General features: G+C 38.0%; 1 protein-coding gene across 1 annotated transcript in view; it reads right to left on the bottom strand.

Annotated features, from left to right (window-relative positions):
- The window catches only part of efcc1 (EF-hand and coiled-coil domain containing 1), a 30,200-nt gene extending 15,345 nt beyond the window's left edge, over positions 1–14,855 (bottom strand). Inside the window, exons 1-2 of the mRNA XM_028447196.1 lie at positions 14,134–14,855; positions 9,403–9,839 (exon numbers count right to left, since the gene is read on the bottom strand). Coding sequence (XP_028302997.1) covers positions 9,403–9,839; positions 14,134–14,793 — 1,097 coding nt within the window. The 5' untranslated portion in view covers positions 14,794–14,855. The remainder of the gene's footprint in view (positions 1–9,402; positions 9,840–14,133) is intronic.
- Positions 14,856–15,137: the final 282 nt, after the last annotated feature.

The raw sequence follows: 15,137 nt of genomic DNA, 5'->3' as shown, positions 1-15,137 counted from the left end.
AGAAGTTTGTGAGCACTCTACATTTAACCCATAGATGAGAACCTCTACGTCTGGTTTCTGTACTTCAATAACTAATTACAGTAACTATTTACAGTAACTGGTTATCTCATAGATCAGAAGTATTTCTCTGAACTCAAACCCAGACAAACCAAGGAGATGAAATGTTCTCCACCCATTCAGACCAAGTCCACCACTGAACGTGACTACATTTCATTCTAAATCAATGTAAAGGTCACAGCCTCAATCGACCTTCAAGAGACACGACTCACACTATTCCAGCGACTCTGACCTGAGTTTCCTCCAGTTCAAACTCTTATGACGTCACTAAATCTGAACAGCCCACTCCAGGAAGTTCATGCTGCTGGTGCCACGCCTCCACAGTGAACACTGTAGTGTGTGCACTATTTGTTCATGTGGAGGTGTACTCCACTCTTGTGGTTTCCAGCGCATCTTGTGGTTCGGTGCATTGGTGCAGTGATATGTGTTCAGGCCCTTCTGTGTAACCTGCTGTTCTAGTAAAAAGTAATATATATTATACTTAATTATTATATATGTAAAGCTACATACACTAAATATGTTCTCTGCATTAAACCCCTCCCTGAGGAGCAGTGGGAAGCAACGCTGTAGCGCCTGGAGCAGAAACATTTTTATTTCCTGTTCTATCGCCTCGTATCGCTGATCTGACGTGTTTGTGACACAATGAGACACAAAAATGATGATCACCTTAAATGCACTATTCCTGTGGTGAGTAGAGATGAGGAGGAGGAGCAAGTGACTCAGCAGCTTAACGCTGCGGTAAGTGTTTGAAGCAGCTGAATGACTCCTGCTGCTGTGATAAACATACAATGAAACGCTGAGACGGACTCACAATAACAATAGCCATTTAAATATCATGTGTTTTACTGTAATGTGCAGTTTTTTGGCTGAAAACACGCCCACTCATGAATATGCATAAGTCGGCACCAAAACAGCCCATTTTCTCTGGAAAACAGGGAAGTTTGGGAAAATAAACCTCAAATACTATGTTTTTGGGAGTTCTTTGAACAAATAAAAATGGGTGAAAAATAGCAAAGTATTTTCCCTCAGTTGCTGAAGTTGCGTTGGGTGTGAAACACCTTTAGACATTCTTTCACTTCTAACGCTCTTAGAAATGTGTGGTGAAGATAGACACACATGTAGATGTTGTGGATAATGAAACACATGTTGTGTTGTGTGCAGCACTAGGATGAAGCTGTTTCTCTGCAGTTCATGAACAAACACTGGAGTGTTTTCTTCTTCCTCCAGATGTTGAGCCTTCCTCCTCTGTTCTGATGTTGTGCTTCCAATTGTCTGATCCCTCAGAGCCACACACACGCACGCGCGCGCGCGCACGCGCACGCACGCGCACGCGCACGCACACACACACACACACACACACACACACACACACACACACACGCACACACACGCACACACACGCACACACACGCACACACACGCACACGCACACACGCACACACGCGCACACGCGCACACGCGCACACACGCACACACACACACACACACACACACACACACACACACACACACACACACACACACACACACAGTGAGTGCAGCTGGGAGGTCAAAGGTCACTCCATGGAAGCAGTTAAAGGATTATTTAGATTTGTAAAAGAATCTTTGTGCTCAGCGGCGCCCCCTACATGAGGCCAGGGCCCAGTGGGCCTCACTTTGAAGCTTTTCACACAGTTTTATAATCATTCAGCCTGACTGAACATGTTACCACTTAAACACATTATCTAGAATTATATAGAGGGCGTAAAATAATAAAAGCTTTAAAATCATTATGTAGAGAACTAACAACTCACAGTAAGAGATTGTTTTTAAGTGAAAATGTAAAGAAAGCAGAATATTTGTTTTGGATTTTAGAAATAGAAGTTCAAAATGATTCATTATTTAATTCATTGGATACAAAAACAACTTTATCATTAGTTTGTGTGATTATTTTCTGCCACTAGACAATGATTGTATCTAAACTTTACAAATATATAAGGATGTATTTGCCTTTTTCATCACATCAAATGTAATAAAAAAGATTCAAAAAATGCCTTGAAAATGGGCGGTGCTCCTGGGGTAGTTAAGCCACACCCACTCTACATTATAAAACCTCCAAAGAACAATCTATGCTATGCTAACTAGTAAGGCTGGCCGATATATTGAGTTTTTCATAAATATGGCTATATGTATTTATCTAGGAGATATAGCATAGGACTCATCGTAATATTGATATAAGCAACGTAACATTAAAATTTCTTCCGTAGAGACGCCAGTATGCTTTTTTCTCCTCTATCTGTCCTTCTTAACCTCGCCCCCCACCGCTACGGGTACGTTAAACGTATCCATAGACTGCCACTCAATGGATACGCAGCGCTGCCATTGGCCAGTTTTGGTCACGTGATAGGTGCACCACGTGGCTTAAAGTTCTGCGTAGCTCATTTATTTTTAGCTACCTGGTAGGACTATGGCTACGTTTAACGTACCTCCAGACACTTTCAACCAAGAACGCTGAAAGCTTCAATGACTCGTGCTGTGCCTTATGAAAGTGGGACGAGATTACCAAAGCAGTAGCTACCATATTGCTAAGGACATGGTCCCCATAGTAAGAAGCTCTATGACAGGCATAATACTCAGTAAAACACTGTGTGTGTGTGTGTGTGTGTGTGTGTGTGTGTGTGTGTGTGTGTGTGTGCTGTAGAGATCCAGAGTTCTCCGCGGGTCGATAACGTTATAAACAGGACTCAAAACCACTCGTGACCGTCACGCTGCATGTTTATTGTAAGCAGTGAAAGCTCAAACACAGCTTCTATGTCCTCACGTTACCATGGCTCCCTTAAAGGTGCAGTCTGCAACTCTTATAAAAGTGACTTTTTGTCATATTTGCTAAAGCTGTCACTATGTAAGGACAGCTTTACATCAAACTAGTAGTTTGTATGAAAAAACAGACTCATTGAGTCCCCCACTTTTCTCCTAGAAAGGTAATTACTGCTGCTTGATTTACATTATGTTTGATTTATAATTGTTACACTAGAAATCTGTGGTGCATGTGTTTTTCATGTGAACGCAGCAGACTCCATTTGGCTGCTGTAAGTGATACTGTGTTGTTGCTGCTGCTGAGGTGTGTGCACATTGAGAGAGAGAAGCACTGCAGTAATATGCTTTTAACAGAGCATGTTATATTACTGTGATGTTGCTATCGGGCTAACATTAGCTTGTTAGCTCCTCTGAGGGAGGGACTTTGGAAAGTTTGGAAGCAGGGCAAGAGAGCAGTGGGGAGGGAGGGGTCTGAGAGTCGCAGACTGTACCTTTAAAGGGACAGTCCTCAGAAGGACCCATAGAGGGCAGTCACCCTGACATTTTACAACAATACCACACATTTCAATAGTTTGACTAAATTGTTGAGAGTTGGACCAGGATCAATTAATAAGATTACTTCATACACAATACATTAGATTGTGGGTATTTAGTTAATGGTGGTTAAATGGAACTTAGGAAGGAAGATATTCATCATTTTCAAATGGAAATAGGCACCAGCTTTCCATCTTTCCATCTTTCCATCTTTCCATCTTTTCTTGACTTCATCTGCTGTTTCTTCTTCTCCCACATGGTTTTTTAGATTGTTTGCTGTAATTCTGGAACATGTTTATCCTCAACGTACACAAACGTTTGTAGTTTAAATAAGGCGTCTCCAGCGTGTTTGGGCTGGTTATGGTTTGCACAGTGAGGCCATTAGTAACTCTGCTGCAGCAGGTGAACAAACATGGTTTTAAACCCTGTTAGCATGTTAATATATGAATGGAGATCCTCAGAGGAACACAGCAGCTCTTTCTCTTCCTGGAGGAAAACAAGTTAATGAAGCTGAACCTTAGCTCATCACTTTTCCTGTTTTAATTTCACTGTGGAAGCATTACAAAGTAAACACTATAGGTTTAAACCCAGCAGCACCTGGAACAGCTTCCTCAGCGTCTGATGCTCTAGCTAGTGTGGGGGTCAGGGAGGGAGAACTCATGGTTGCTAAGATCCACAGTCGTGGCTTTCCTGTGTGCTATTGTTCATGTGGGAGCAGACTGAGTGAAAGGAATGAGTGGAGATTGATGACGACAGTCAGACAATCAATGGAGCTCCTCGAGCCTTTGTGGGGATGAATTATTTACCATCACGGCATCAATGGATGAGAGAGAAAAGCCTGAGGAACGTCTGAACAACGTCTGCTCACTGTGGAGCAGCTGGTGCTACAGATGGTGTTCTGTAGGAGTTTTAAATGTAATAGGTGCACATATTAGCATTAATTATTAGTATCATTAATTAGCATAATTAATTAGCATTACATATTGGAAGGAGAAAAACAGCTAGAAAACTTTAAACAACAGATAAGAAAAGAAACGTAGAAGGAGGTTTACACAAAACAGGAGGTGAACAGAGCATATGACACATTCACTGACATAATAACTACAATATATGATAAATGCTGCCCTTTGAAACAAATAACAATCAACCGTAAGACAAACACAATACCCTGGATTGATAAAAAATTAGCAAACGCATGCAAAAAAAAATACATTATATAAAAAATATCTTAAAGATAAAACATTGAAAACAGAACTACAATACAAAAAATACAGAAACAAAGTCAACACTCTCCTAAGAGAAAAGAAAAGAGAATATTATGAAAAACAATTAAAAGAGAATAAAAACAAAAATCAAAAACCTTGGGAAATTATAAATTCCATAACTATGCGTAAAAGCAAAGAAGAAGCCACAGATCACTTTATAATAAACAACTTAAAGGAATACAATAAGAAAAAAATCGCAGAAGAACTTAATAATTTCTTTATAAATATTGGAATGGAGACTGGGAGAGGAATCTATCAACATCCAACACTTAAATAGAACCATTTTGACAATGAGAATATAGAGAATGATAAGTATTTAACACTTGAAGCAGTAACGGAAGCAGAGGTGAAAGTAATCATTACAAACTGTAATTCAAAAAAATCCAGAGACGTTAATAATCTAACTATGAGTCTACTAAAAACTATAACAGCTGAAATAACACCACCGCTAACATATATCAGCAATCTCTCATTCAAAAATGGTATTTTCCCAGACCAAATGAAAATCACAAAAATCAGACCGATCCACAAGAGTGGAGACAAACGAGATTTCACCAACTATCGACCTATTTCAATATTACCTCAGTTATCAAAAATTCTAGAAAAACTGTTCATGAAAAGGCTGGACAAATTCATAGAAGAGAATAATATATTACACGAAGGCCAATATAGGTTCAGAAAAGGACGTTCAACAGCAATGGCTATAACTGATACCACGGAAAATATAAGAGATGCATTAGAAAATTATTTATTTGTATTCGGCATTTTTTTGGACCTTAAAAAAGCATTTGACACAATAAACCATGATATTCTGGAAGAAAAACTTCAAAACTACGGCATTAGCCACAACGCCTTAAACTGAATTAAAAGTTATATGAGAAATAGGAGACAATATGTGGACGTTGAACAAAACATATCAATATGGCAAACCATACAATGTGGTGTACCACAGGGTTCGATTTTAGGGCCAAAACTGTTCATTCTATATATAAACGACATTTTCAAAGTCTCAAATTGCCTTAAACTAACGCTGTTTGCAGACGACACAACCATCCTATGATCAGGTAAAGACATTAAAACTCTAATAAAAACGACGAATGAGGAACTATCAAAAATCCAAACATGGCTCAATGTAAATAAACTAGCCCTAAACGTTAGCAAAACAAAATTCATCAGCTTTGGAAATAAAAAAATAACAGAAAATATTAGACTGAAACTAGACATGGATATAATAGAACAAGTAAAAGAATATAGAGCACTAGGAGTGTGGATAGATGAGAAACTGACCTGGAAAAAACACATACAAGTAGTTAAAAACAAAGTTGCTAAAAGCAGCTTCATCCTATGGAAATGACAACAAATACTACAAACCACATCACTGAAGACAATCTATTCTTCCCTTATTGGGTCACATTTAAATTACTGCTCAGAAATCTGGGGAAACACCTACAAAACGGATCTTGAACCTTTATTTAAACTTTAAAAAAAAGCAATTATAATTCTATATAAAGCACCACACAACACACACACAAATGAACTATTTGAAAAGGCCAAATACCTAAAACTGCAAGAAATAATACACTACAACACACAAATTCTAGCATTTAGGGCCTCACTTAAAACACTCCCATATCAAATACAAAAACGTTTCACATACAAACAAACTGCTTATGAACTAAGACATAATAATGTGTTTATACAAGAAAGGGTTAAATCTAACATTGGAAAATACAGCACTGTCAACAGAGCTATTACCAGCTGGAATAACCTTGATGTAGAGACAAAACAAACTTGACTAGATATAAAGAAAAAACTTGGAACACATTCTTACACGAATACGAGATCAACACATCAACGAGATGGAATTTATCAACTGGTCATTGAACACAATTGACTCAATCTTCACGAACAGAAGATCACAACAACACGAACCAGCGTGTCCAAAAGAGACATTCCCGAGTGGTTACGTCATGGATGGAAAAGGAAAAACCCAAATGCTGTGCCTCTCAATCCTCTCAGTGGAAGATGTGGAGGACCTCTACCTGTTAGGGGTCATGATCATTGACCTGCTAATGATGGGGGTATGTGCCTTTCTAATCCTTCGTATGCTAAGAAAACTTTCTGAAGATAACAAGAACTTCGAAAGAAGATGAACTTTTCTTTTGAACTGGAGGAACGCAAACAACGTCTGGGAATGAAATCTGCAGGGAAGAAGGATGACACGAACATCGATGGAGAGGAGGAGGAATAAAAAAAGACAACACTCACTACTATACTATATTTTCATTCTTTATTTCTAATAAATTTGTAAACATTTAAAAAAAATTTTTTAAGTTGTCATTATGGGTTATTATGTGTAGAATTTTGAGGAAAAAAATGAATTGAATCCCTTTTGGAATAAGGCTGTAACATGATGAAATGTGGGAAAAGCGAAGCGCCGTGAATACTTTCCGTATGTACTGTATATATATATATATATATATATATTATAGCTTATTGTGTATAAAATACTAGTTTTAGGAGTCTCTGCTTTTACTTCTCAGAACAACATGTAAAGCTCAGTTAGATGATTAATAAGTGTCACATATTGATCAGCTGTTTGTTAATAAATGTCTGTGTAACATTTAGCATCAGTAAATTTAACCCAGAATTGTCTTTCTCGTCAGACTTTATTTAATAAAATTATCTAGATTTATATCATATTTCACCATTTTGATCAAATATATTAAGATATGAGTTTTGGTTCATATCACCAGCCCTAGTAGGAATGTTTACAGTATTTTAGTGTTAATAAAGGTCGACCTACCAGATTATAATCACATTATTGTATTTAGTAAGTGGTTGATAAGTGGATATTTTACATTTATTGTACATCTATATTAAAATATAAGGGATACTGGAGCTTGGTTGTGGGGGGGGGGGCACATTAATTCAGACACGTGTGTCGTCTGTCTCAGCCAGAGTTAGTCACTGATTAAAGGTAGAAACAGGAACAACAGACAGAGATAAACATTAACGTGACAGCGTTTCACTGGACTTGTCCAATAACAACTTGACTTTAACCAAAATGATGAGTTTAAAGCAGCAGCAGATTATACCTCACACCATGATGACACGCACGCACGCACACACACACACACACACACACACACACACACACACACACACACACACACACACACACACACACACACACACACACACACACACACACACACACACACACACACACACACACACACACACACACACACACACACACACACACACACACACACACACACACACACACACACACACACACAGGACCTGAAGGAAAACCATCCAAACCAACTTTGGTTTCTTTGACGTGGTCAACAGTCAGAGTCAAGTTATTAAAACCAAACAGACGTTATGGACATTATTATGAAAAATGTACTTTATAATGGTGTTGCTATAGTGATAAACATCCTTTAGCCTCGTTCAGAGGGACAAAGTGTAAAAAATTCTGTTTTCTCACTCTCTTGTTATTCCACATGTTGTAAAAAAAATCAGCTCCAAACAGGACAGTTGGACTTTTTCTGGCGAGGTGACGTAACCTAGGGGAAGCTCCTCCTCCTGAGAAAACTGGCTCCTCCTACCCTCTCAAACTACCTCACAGCTAAAACAAACACTGTGGTTTAATACAGAATATATATTATACTTTATTGTCATATATGTAAATCTATATACACTAAATGTGTTCTCTGTATGTAATCCTTCCCTGAGGAGCAGTGGGAGCAGTTCCATTTTTAGTAGCCGTTATACCGCCTCGTATACAGAGATGATCTGACATGTTTGTGACGCAATGCAATGCAGCGGTTAGAGGAAAGTGACTATCACCTTGAATGGACTATTCCTGTAGTCAGTAGTAGAGAAGATGAGTGTTTGAAGCAGCTGACTGATTCCGCTGCTGCTGCACGCACACCCTGAAACAGTGTTTGTCTGGCTCACAATAACTGCTTTAATATCCATGTGTTTTACTGTAATGTGCAGTTTTTCTGTGCTGCAAATAATAACAAGTGTGTGGATAGCAAAAAAAAAATCACTAGTTATCAGCTATTGTGTGGAGTCAGCGTCTATAGACACGCCCACTCATGAATATGCATGAAGGCCCCAAAACAGCCTGTTTTTAGAACTGCTCAGAAAGTGACTTTTCAGAGGCTAAAACTCTGGTAAACAGGTGAGTTTGATCAAATAAACCTCAAATACTATTTTGTTGAATTTCTTAGAACAAATAGAGATGTGTGAAAAACTGTAATAGTAACTGTAATAATAATAATAATAATAATAATTACTGTAATAATAATAATAATAATAATAATAATTACTGTAATAATAATAATAATAATAATAATAATAATAACACTAATAATAATAATAGTAACTGTAATAATAATAATAATAATAATAATAACTGTAATAATAATAATAATAATAATAATTACTGTAATAATAATAATAATAATAATAATTACTGTAATAATAATAATAATAATAATTACTGTAATAATAATAATAATAATAATAATAATAATAATAATAATAATTACTGTAATAATAATAATAATAATAATAACACTAATAATAATAATAGTAACTGTAATAATAATAATAATAATAATAACTGTAATAATAATAATAATAATAATAATTACTGTAATAATAATAATAATAATAATTACTGTAATAATAATAATAATAATAATAATAATAATAATTGTAATGGTACCTGTGGTAGAGCAGCTCTGCTTCCAGCTGCAGGATGTGTCTCTGTAAAGCAGGAACGTGATTGGCTCTGGCCTCCAGGTCCTTAACTCTACTCAGTCCACTGAGCAGAGCCTGTCGAGCTTCCTCCACCTTCCTCCTCATCACCACCTGCTCCTTCTTCAGAGCACGGTTACTGTCCTCCAGAGCTGCTGACGTCTCCCTGGAGCTCAGAAGCTCCTCCTCCAGTCTTCTACTGCCCACCATGGCCTCCTCCATCTGCTGGTCCCTGGAGCTGTGCAGAACTTCAATCTCCTGGATGAGCTTCTGGAGACTCTTCAGGTTCTCCTCACTGTTTCTCAAGCCGGAGTCTGCGGCCATTTTATGGACACTTTGTCTGTGGCGTGAAATGAAACATCCGTCGTCTGTTGGATGTTTGGAGTGACTTTTCCACAGCCCGACCTGATAGGAGCAAACACAGGAAGTCACATACCGTTAGCTAGCTAGCTAGCTAGCAGAGAAACAACAGTAGCAATAAGAAAATACTTTGAAATACTCTAAAATAATTTATCATGATGACTACTTTACGATAGATTTAGAATGAAAACATTTTATACATGAAGCAAAGAGTGGGAACTTTAAAATATTGGTAAACGTGACCTCTACATTTTAACGCTCTAATGCAGGACTGTTAAAGTATTTTAGTTCAGGGTCAAATACAGACCAGTTTAATGTCAAATGGGCCACAGATTTCACACAAGAAAACCAGAAATCATAATGTATTAATGCCAGGGTTGGGTACCAATATGGCACTGGTTCCGACGTAAACGGTAATAACAGACAAAAGAAGAACAAACATTTCGGTGCCCCGCCCACCCAGTTGTTGATGGTGACGTCAGTGCCGCTACTCATCAGATTCAGAACCCGTTGTTCATCTCATAGTGAGAGGATCAAAGACCACATGGAGTTTACTTAAAAGCTGAACAATGCACCGTGATTGATAACCTACGTCACCCAGAGCAGCCAGTGAAGACCCCCCTCAGACCCCCCTCAGACAAACTGAAGTGAGTCCCGCTCCCAGCGCTGTTAGTGTGGTGGACATCATCACAGATGATGACACAGCAGCCTTTACTCCTCAGGTCAGTCTAGTAATTTAATGCCAGCTAATGATAAGCTAGCAAACACCGTTACCATTCAACACGTGACCACAACATATGAACTATGTCTATACTTCAACTCAGAGTCCGCTGACTTTCTGTTTAACGTTGAGCTCATAACCAGTCATGTTTGTAAACAAAATGTTGAATTTAAACTTTAACACCAGATTTAAAAGCACAGTTTAGCATTTACACAGGAATGCTACAGATTAGCTAGCTCAGGGTTTACTGCAACATGTGGCTCAGGAGCCACATGTGGCTCTTTCACTCTTTTGCAGTGGCTCCTTATAGTTTTAAAAAAATTAAATAAAGGCTATTAATGATTATTGACAAATAAAATGATAACAATATTCATCTCCAGTATTATATAGTTTAATATAATATTGTTTTATTTGACATATTTTAAATGTTTTTCTTTATTTATTATTTCCATATGTTACTTGTATATATAATATTTAAGGTAATATTGTGTTCAATTTGGCACTGAAAATAAAGGGTATGTATTTTGACAAAGTGTATAAGAACTAGTTTAATCACCATTTAAGCACCAGAACCATTTAAAAATACAGATTAGGTACCGGTAACGGATAAAACCCAACCAATACCCAATACTAATTAAGGGTGTAAAAAAAATATTGAATCAGCAATATATCACAACATTTCACCACACGATTATTGTATTGATCCAAGAAATGTCAAAATCAATTTTCTTAATCATGTTTTTAATGGAAAAAACCATGTAATGTTGCAACTATCGGTACGTAAACTCCTGGTCACTAGATGTCAGTGAACACACCATCTGACCTCGTTAAACTACCTCCATCACATACGTTAGTATGACTAGAATGTTAGTATATATCTATGTCTGATCTATTAAACAGTTGTCTATATCTGATGGATCAGGAAGGATGACAAACACTCAGAGACGTAAAACCTTTCATAAAGTTTCTTCTGCTAGCGCTAGTGCGCACACACACACACACACACACACACACACACACACACCTTGGCAGCAGGTAATGCAACGGTGATTGCGGTGATATATCACAATATTTTTCACAGGATTGATTATCGATATGCTCGCGCTAAGTTTTTATTTTATTTTTTTCACCTAATCTTTTTTTTTCTTGTTATGTCATAGATTATCGTAGATTGATTTCTGACCATTATATTGATAATCGCAGAATCATCATATCGTGAGATAATCGTTATCGTGAACTTTGTATTGCGTATCGTATCGTGAGGTACACAGAGGTTCCCACCCTAGAGTATAAACACCAATGAGCTCCTTTGGAGTACACACAGTGAACAGAACCAGACATAACGAGTCGATCACTGAGTTCACGCTCACATTGAGAGCAGCAGTAAAAATGAAGAATGTGCTGAGCTCAGCGATAAAGCGTACACACTAATCAGAATCATCATGGAGGGACCAGAACTGATGGACTATGATACCAGGACAGATGTTCAGCTGTGTTTCTCTCAGAGCAGGGGTCTGCAACCTGTGGTTCTGGGGCCTATTGTGGCCCTTTGACTCTTATACAATGGCTCCCTATGGCTTTAAAAAACTATTGAAATAAATAGTTATTTTTTACAGAGTCTATTAATAAGAAAATACAGATTTTAATTGTGTGGGAACAGATTCATTTAACCACCAATGTACAGGTTAAATATGTACGTTTTATGTGTGGCAAGAAATGAGTAATTAGCATGTGTTGATCACATGATCATGTGTTATTATATTCATGTTACTTTTTGTAGACTTTCATATACATTAACTATAAAAATCTATTTTATAAATATTGTGTTCATGTAAACTGAGATGTGTAAGAATTTAAAGATGAAGATAATGTTTTATTTATTGATGTTAATTTATTTTATTTTAAACTGTTTTTAAGTTTCCATTTCCTTGTAGAGTAAAGGTTACAGACCCCTGACCAGGGGAAGAGGGTTAGGAGACCCCACTATCAGAGCTGGACCCTCTGAATTTAATTCATGGGTGAAATAATGCAGATGATAAGATGGTTATGTTACTGTTAAATTAATTCATGTACAGCATTTCTGTAAAATAAAAAAACAGAATAAATGTAACCTGTTGTTATGATTTAATGTTATTTTAAAAGATATTGTTATGTCTTCTATTAAAATGATATAAAATAAATGACCTGTTATTTCAGCCACTGATTGTTGCAGAAAAACTTAATATTGTCACTAAAACATTAAAACATTTAGCAAATATATCTCAAGTCATTGTCAATCTTTACTTCATACAAACCTACGATACGTTAGTTAAGTCAACTACTCATCAGCATATATGTCTATGCTGTACCCCCCACCCAACCCCCACCCGCTCCAAAAAAAAAAGAAAGTTAGTGTAAAGCTCTGATGTAAGCACAGACATTAATTATTCACTTAAATAATATTTACTGTTCATTCTTCAACAGCTAAATAATGTATCAATAATAAATCAATGATCAATAATCGACTCGTCCAATTTATTTTAAGGATGTGTGTGTACACATTTTACTGGTCTGCAGGTCTTAAACCAATAACCTCTGATCATAATGTCATCTACACTAGTGGTTCTCAACCATGGGTACGTGTACCTCTAGCGCTACTTTAGCTCATTGCAGGGATTACTAGGAAATGTTTATTTAACTAAATATATTTCTAACATAATAAGTCACTTTATAAACTTATGTAGAAACTACAGGATCAGGATCATCATATCTGGATAACTAGAGCTCATCTTTGTTTGATGAAGGTTCTTCAAGCCTTTGGAGACCCTGACCAGCCTCCTGCATTCTGTTAGAACCAGAACCAGAACCAGGACCAGAACCAGAACTAGAACTAGAACCAGAACCAGAACCAGAACTAGAACTAGAACTAGAACTAGAACTAAAACCAGGACCAGGACGTGCATCAACATTTAGACACTATTTCTGATTTGAATTTGTTTTGATTCTAAAAACCAGTGATGCCTTTGATTTATTGTCCTTTGTTTGTTTTTTAATCATTGCATGTGTCACTGAAAAATAATCTATAAACAAAACTTTAAATAAAATTGATGTATATTGATTGTGACAAATATTCATCAATTAGTGACAGAATTAAATATATAATTTGTGGTCAATATTAAGCTGTTCAGGTTATTATCATTATTTAATCTGATCACTGTAGGCTGATGGATGAATAATCACATTAAAAACTTAAAGTGAATATCTTGTATTCTATACTGTATGATATAAATATAGTATAATTTGTCTCTGTAGCACTTTGAGATTAGTTAATGGTAAGTGTTTTACAAATTAAATTATTATTATTATTATTATTATTATTAAATTACCTTTTAAAGCTTCAATACATTTTGGGGCTAAAATCCACTTTTCTGATGGATCAGTTTAATCCAAAGAATCTGGATTAAACTGATCCTAATCCTACGAAAACATTCTGGAAAACATAATCTGAAGGTTTGATCCGGATCAAAACCAAGACTGGATTACGTGATCTAATCTGATCAGCTATCCTGAATCCGATCTGATCACTATTGAAAAGTGTGTAAACGCATTGATCCGGATCAGTGAGACCAGGGGACCCACCTGCAGGGCCAGGCACCGGGCGTCGCTGCTCTGCAGGGCGGCCCTCATGTCCTCCACCAGCTCCCTCAGACTCTGGTTCTCCTCCTCCATCTTACTGATCCGGTCCTCCGCCTCCTCCAGGGACACGATCTCCTCGTAGCACTCCCGGGAGCAGGGCCCCGGCCTGCAGCCCTCATCAGTCCGCATTAAGCCCCTCCTCTCCCTCCTCCTCAGGGGGCTCCTGAGCCGGATCTGGGTCTCTATGTGCTGGCTGTCCTTGGCCCCCAGGGGCCGGCCCGTCTCATAGGGACACCCCGCCCTGGAGCTGAAGTGTCCGCACAGCTGCGCGTGGAAGTGTCTGAACGTGAGCTCGGTGGGGGTGCGCCCCTGGTCCTGGTCCTGGTCCTGGTCTTTGTTCAGACCCAGAACCTGACACAGGATGTTAAAGTCCTCCACAGGGACCCTCCCCACGCCCCGGTAGTCCAGATGATGGAAGATCTCCTGCAGGTACTGGTCCAGGCCCGTGGCCAGCACGATGATCTCGTTCTCCACCCCCCGGTCCAGACCGTAGTGGTAGGCCAGGGTGCTGACGATCCACTGGGTCCTCCGGGCGGGCCGCCCGTACGGGTCACCACCGGGGTCACTACTGGGCTCCATAGTGGGGTCCATTATAGGAACCATCAGACCTGCAGAACACCATGGTTCCCTCACACACACACTGGGACAGAGTGTGTGTGACAAGTATAAAGTACTGATTCTGTGTGAGAGAGGGGGGGCGTGTCTAAGAAGGAGCCCGCCCCCAACACACACACATAATTGTAACCAGGTGTAAACTGGTGTGGTTCTGGTGGAGAACATGTAACCTCTCCTGTACGGAGGTAGATTTGTCTTTTTATTATTCTATATATATATATATATAATTGCATTTAAACACTTTTTTCCCCCTTTTTATTATGAATTTTATATTTTGAAAGCGCTTTGCCTTTCGTTGTAATTTTTGTGATCTAAATAAAATTGAATTGAAT

Source organism: Gouania willdenowi, chromosome 5, assembly GCF_900634775.1.
Source record: "Gouania willdenowi chromosome 5, fGouWil2.1, whole genome shotgun sequence".
In the NCBI taxonomy this organism is placed as follows: domain Eukaryota; kingdom Metazoa; phylum Chordata; class Actinopteri; order Blenniiformes; family Gobiesocidae; genus Gouania; species Gouania willdenowi.
This window is presented reverse-complemented; position numbering and strand designations above follow the sequence as displayed.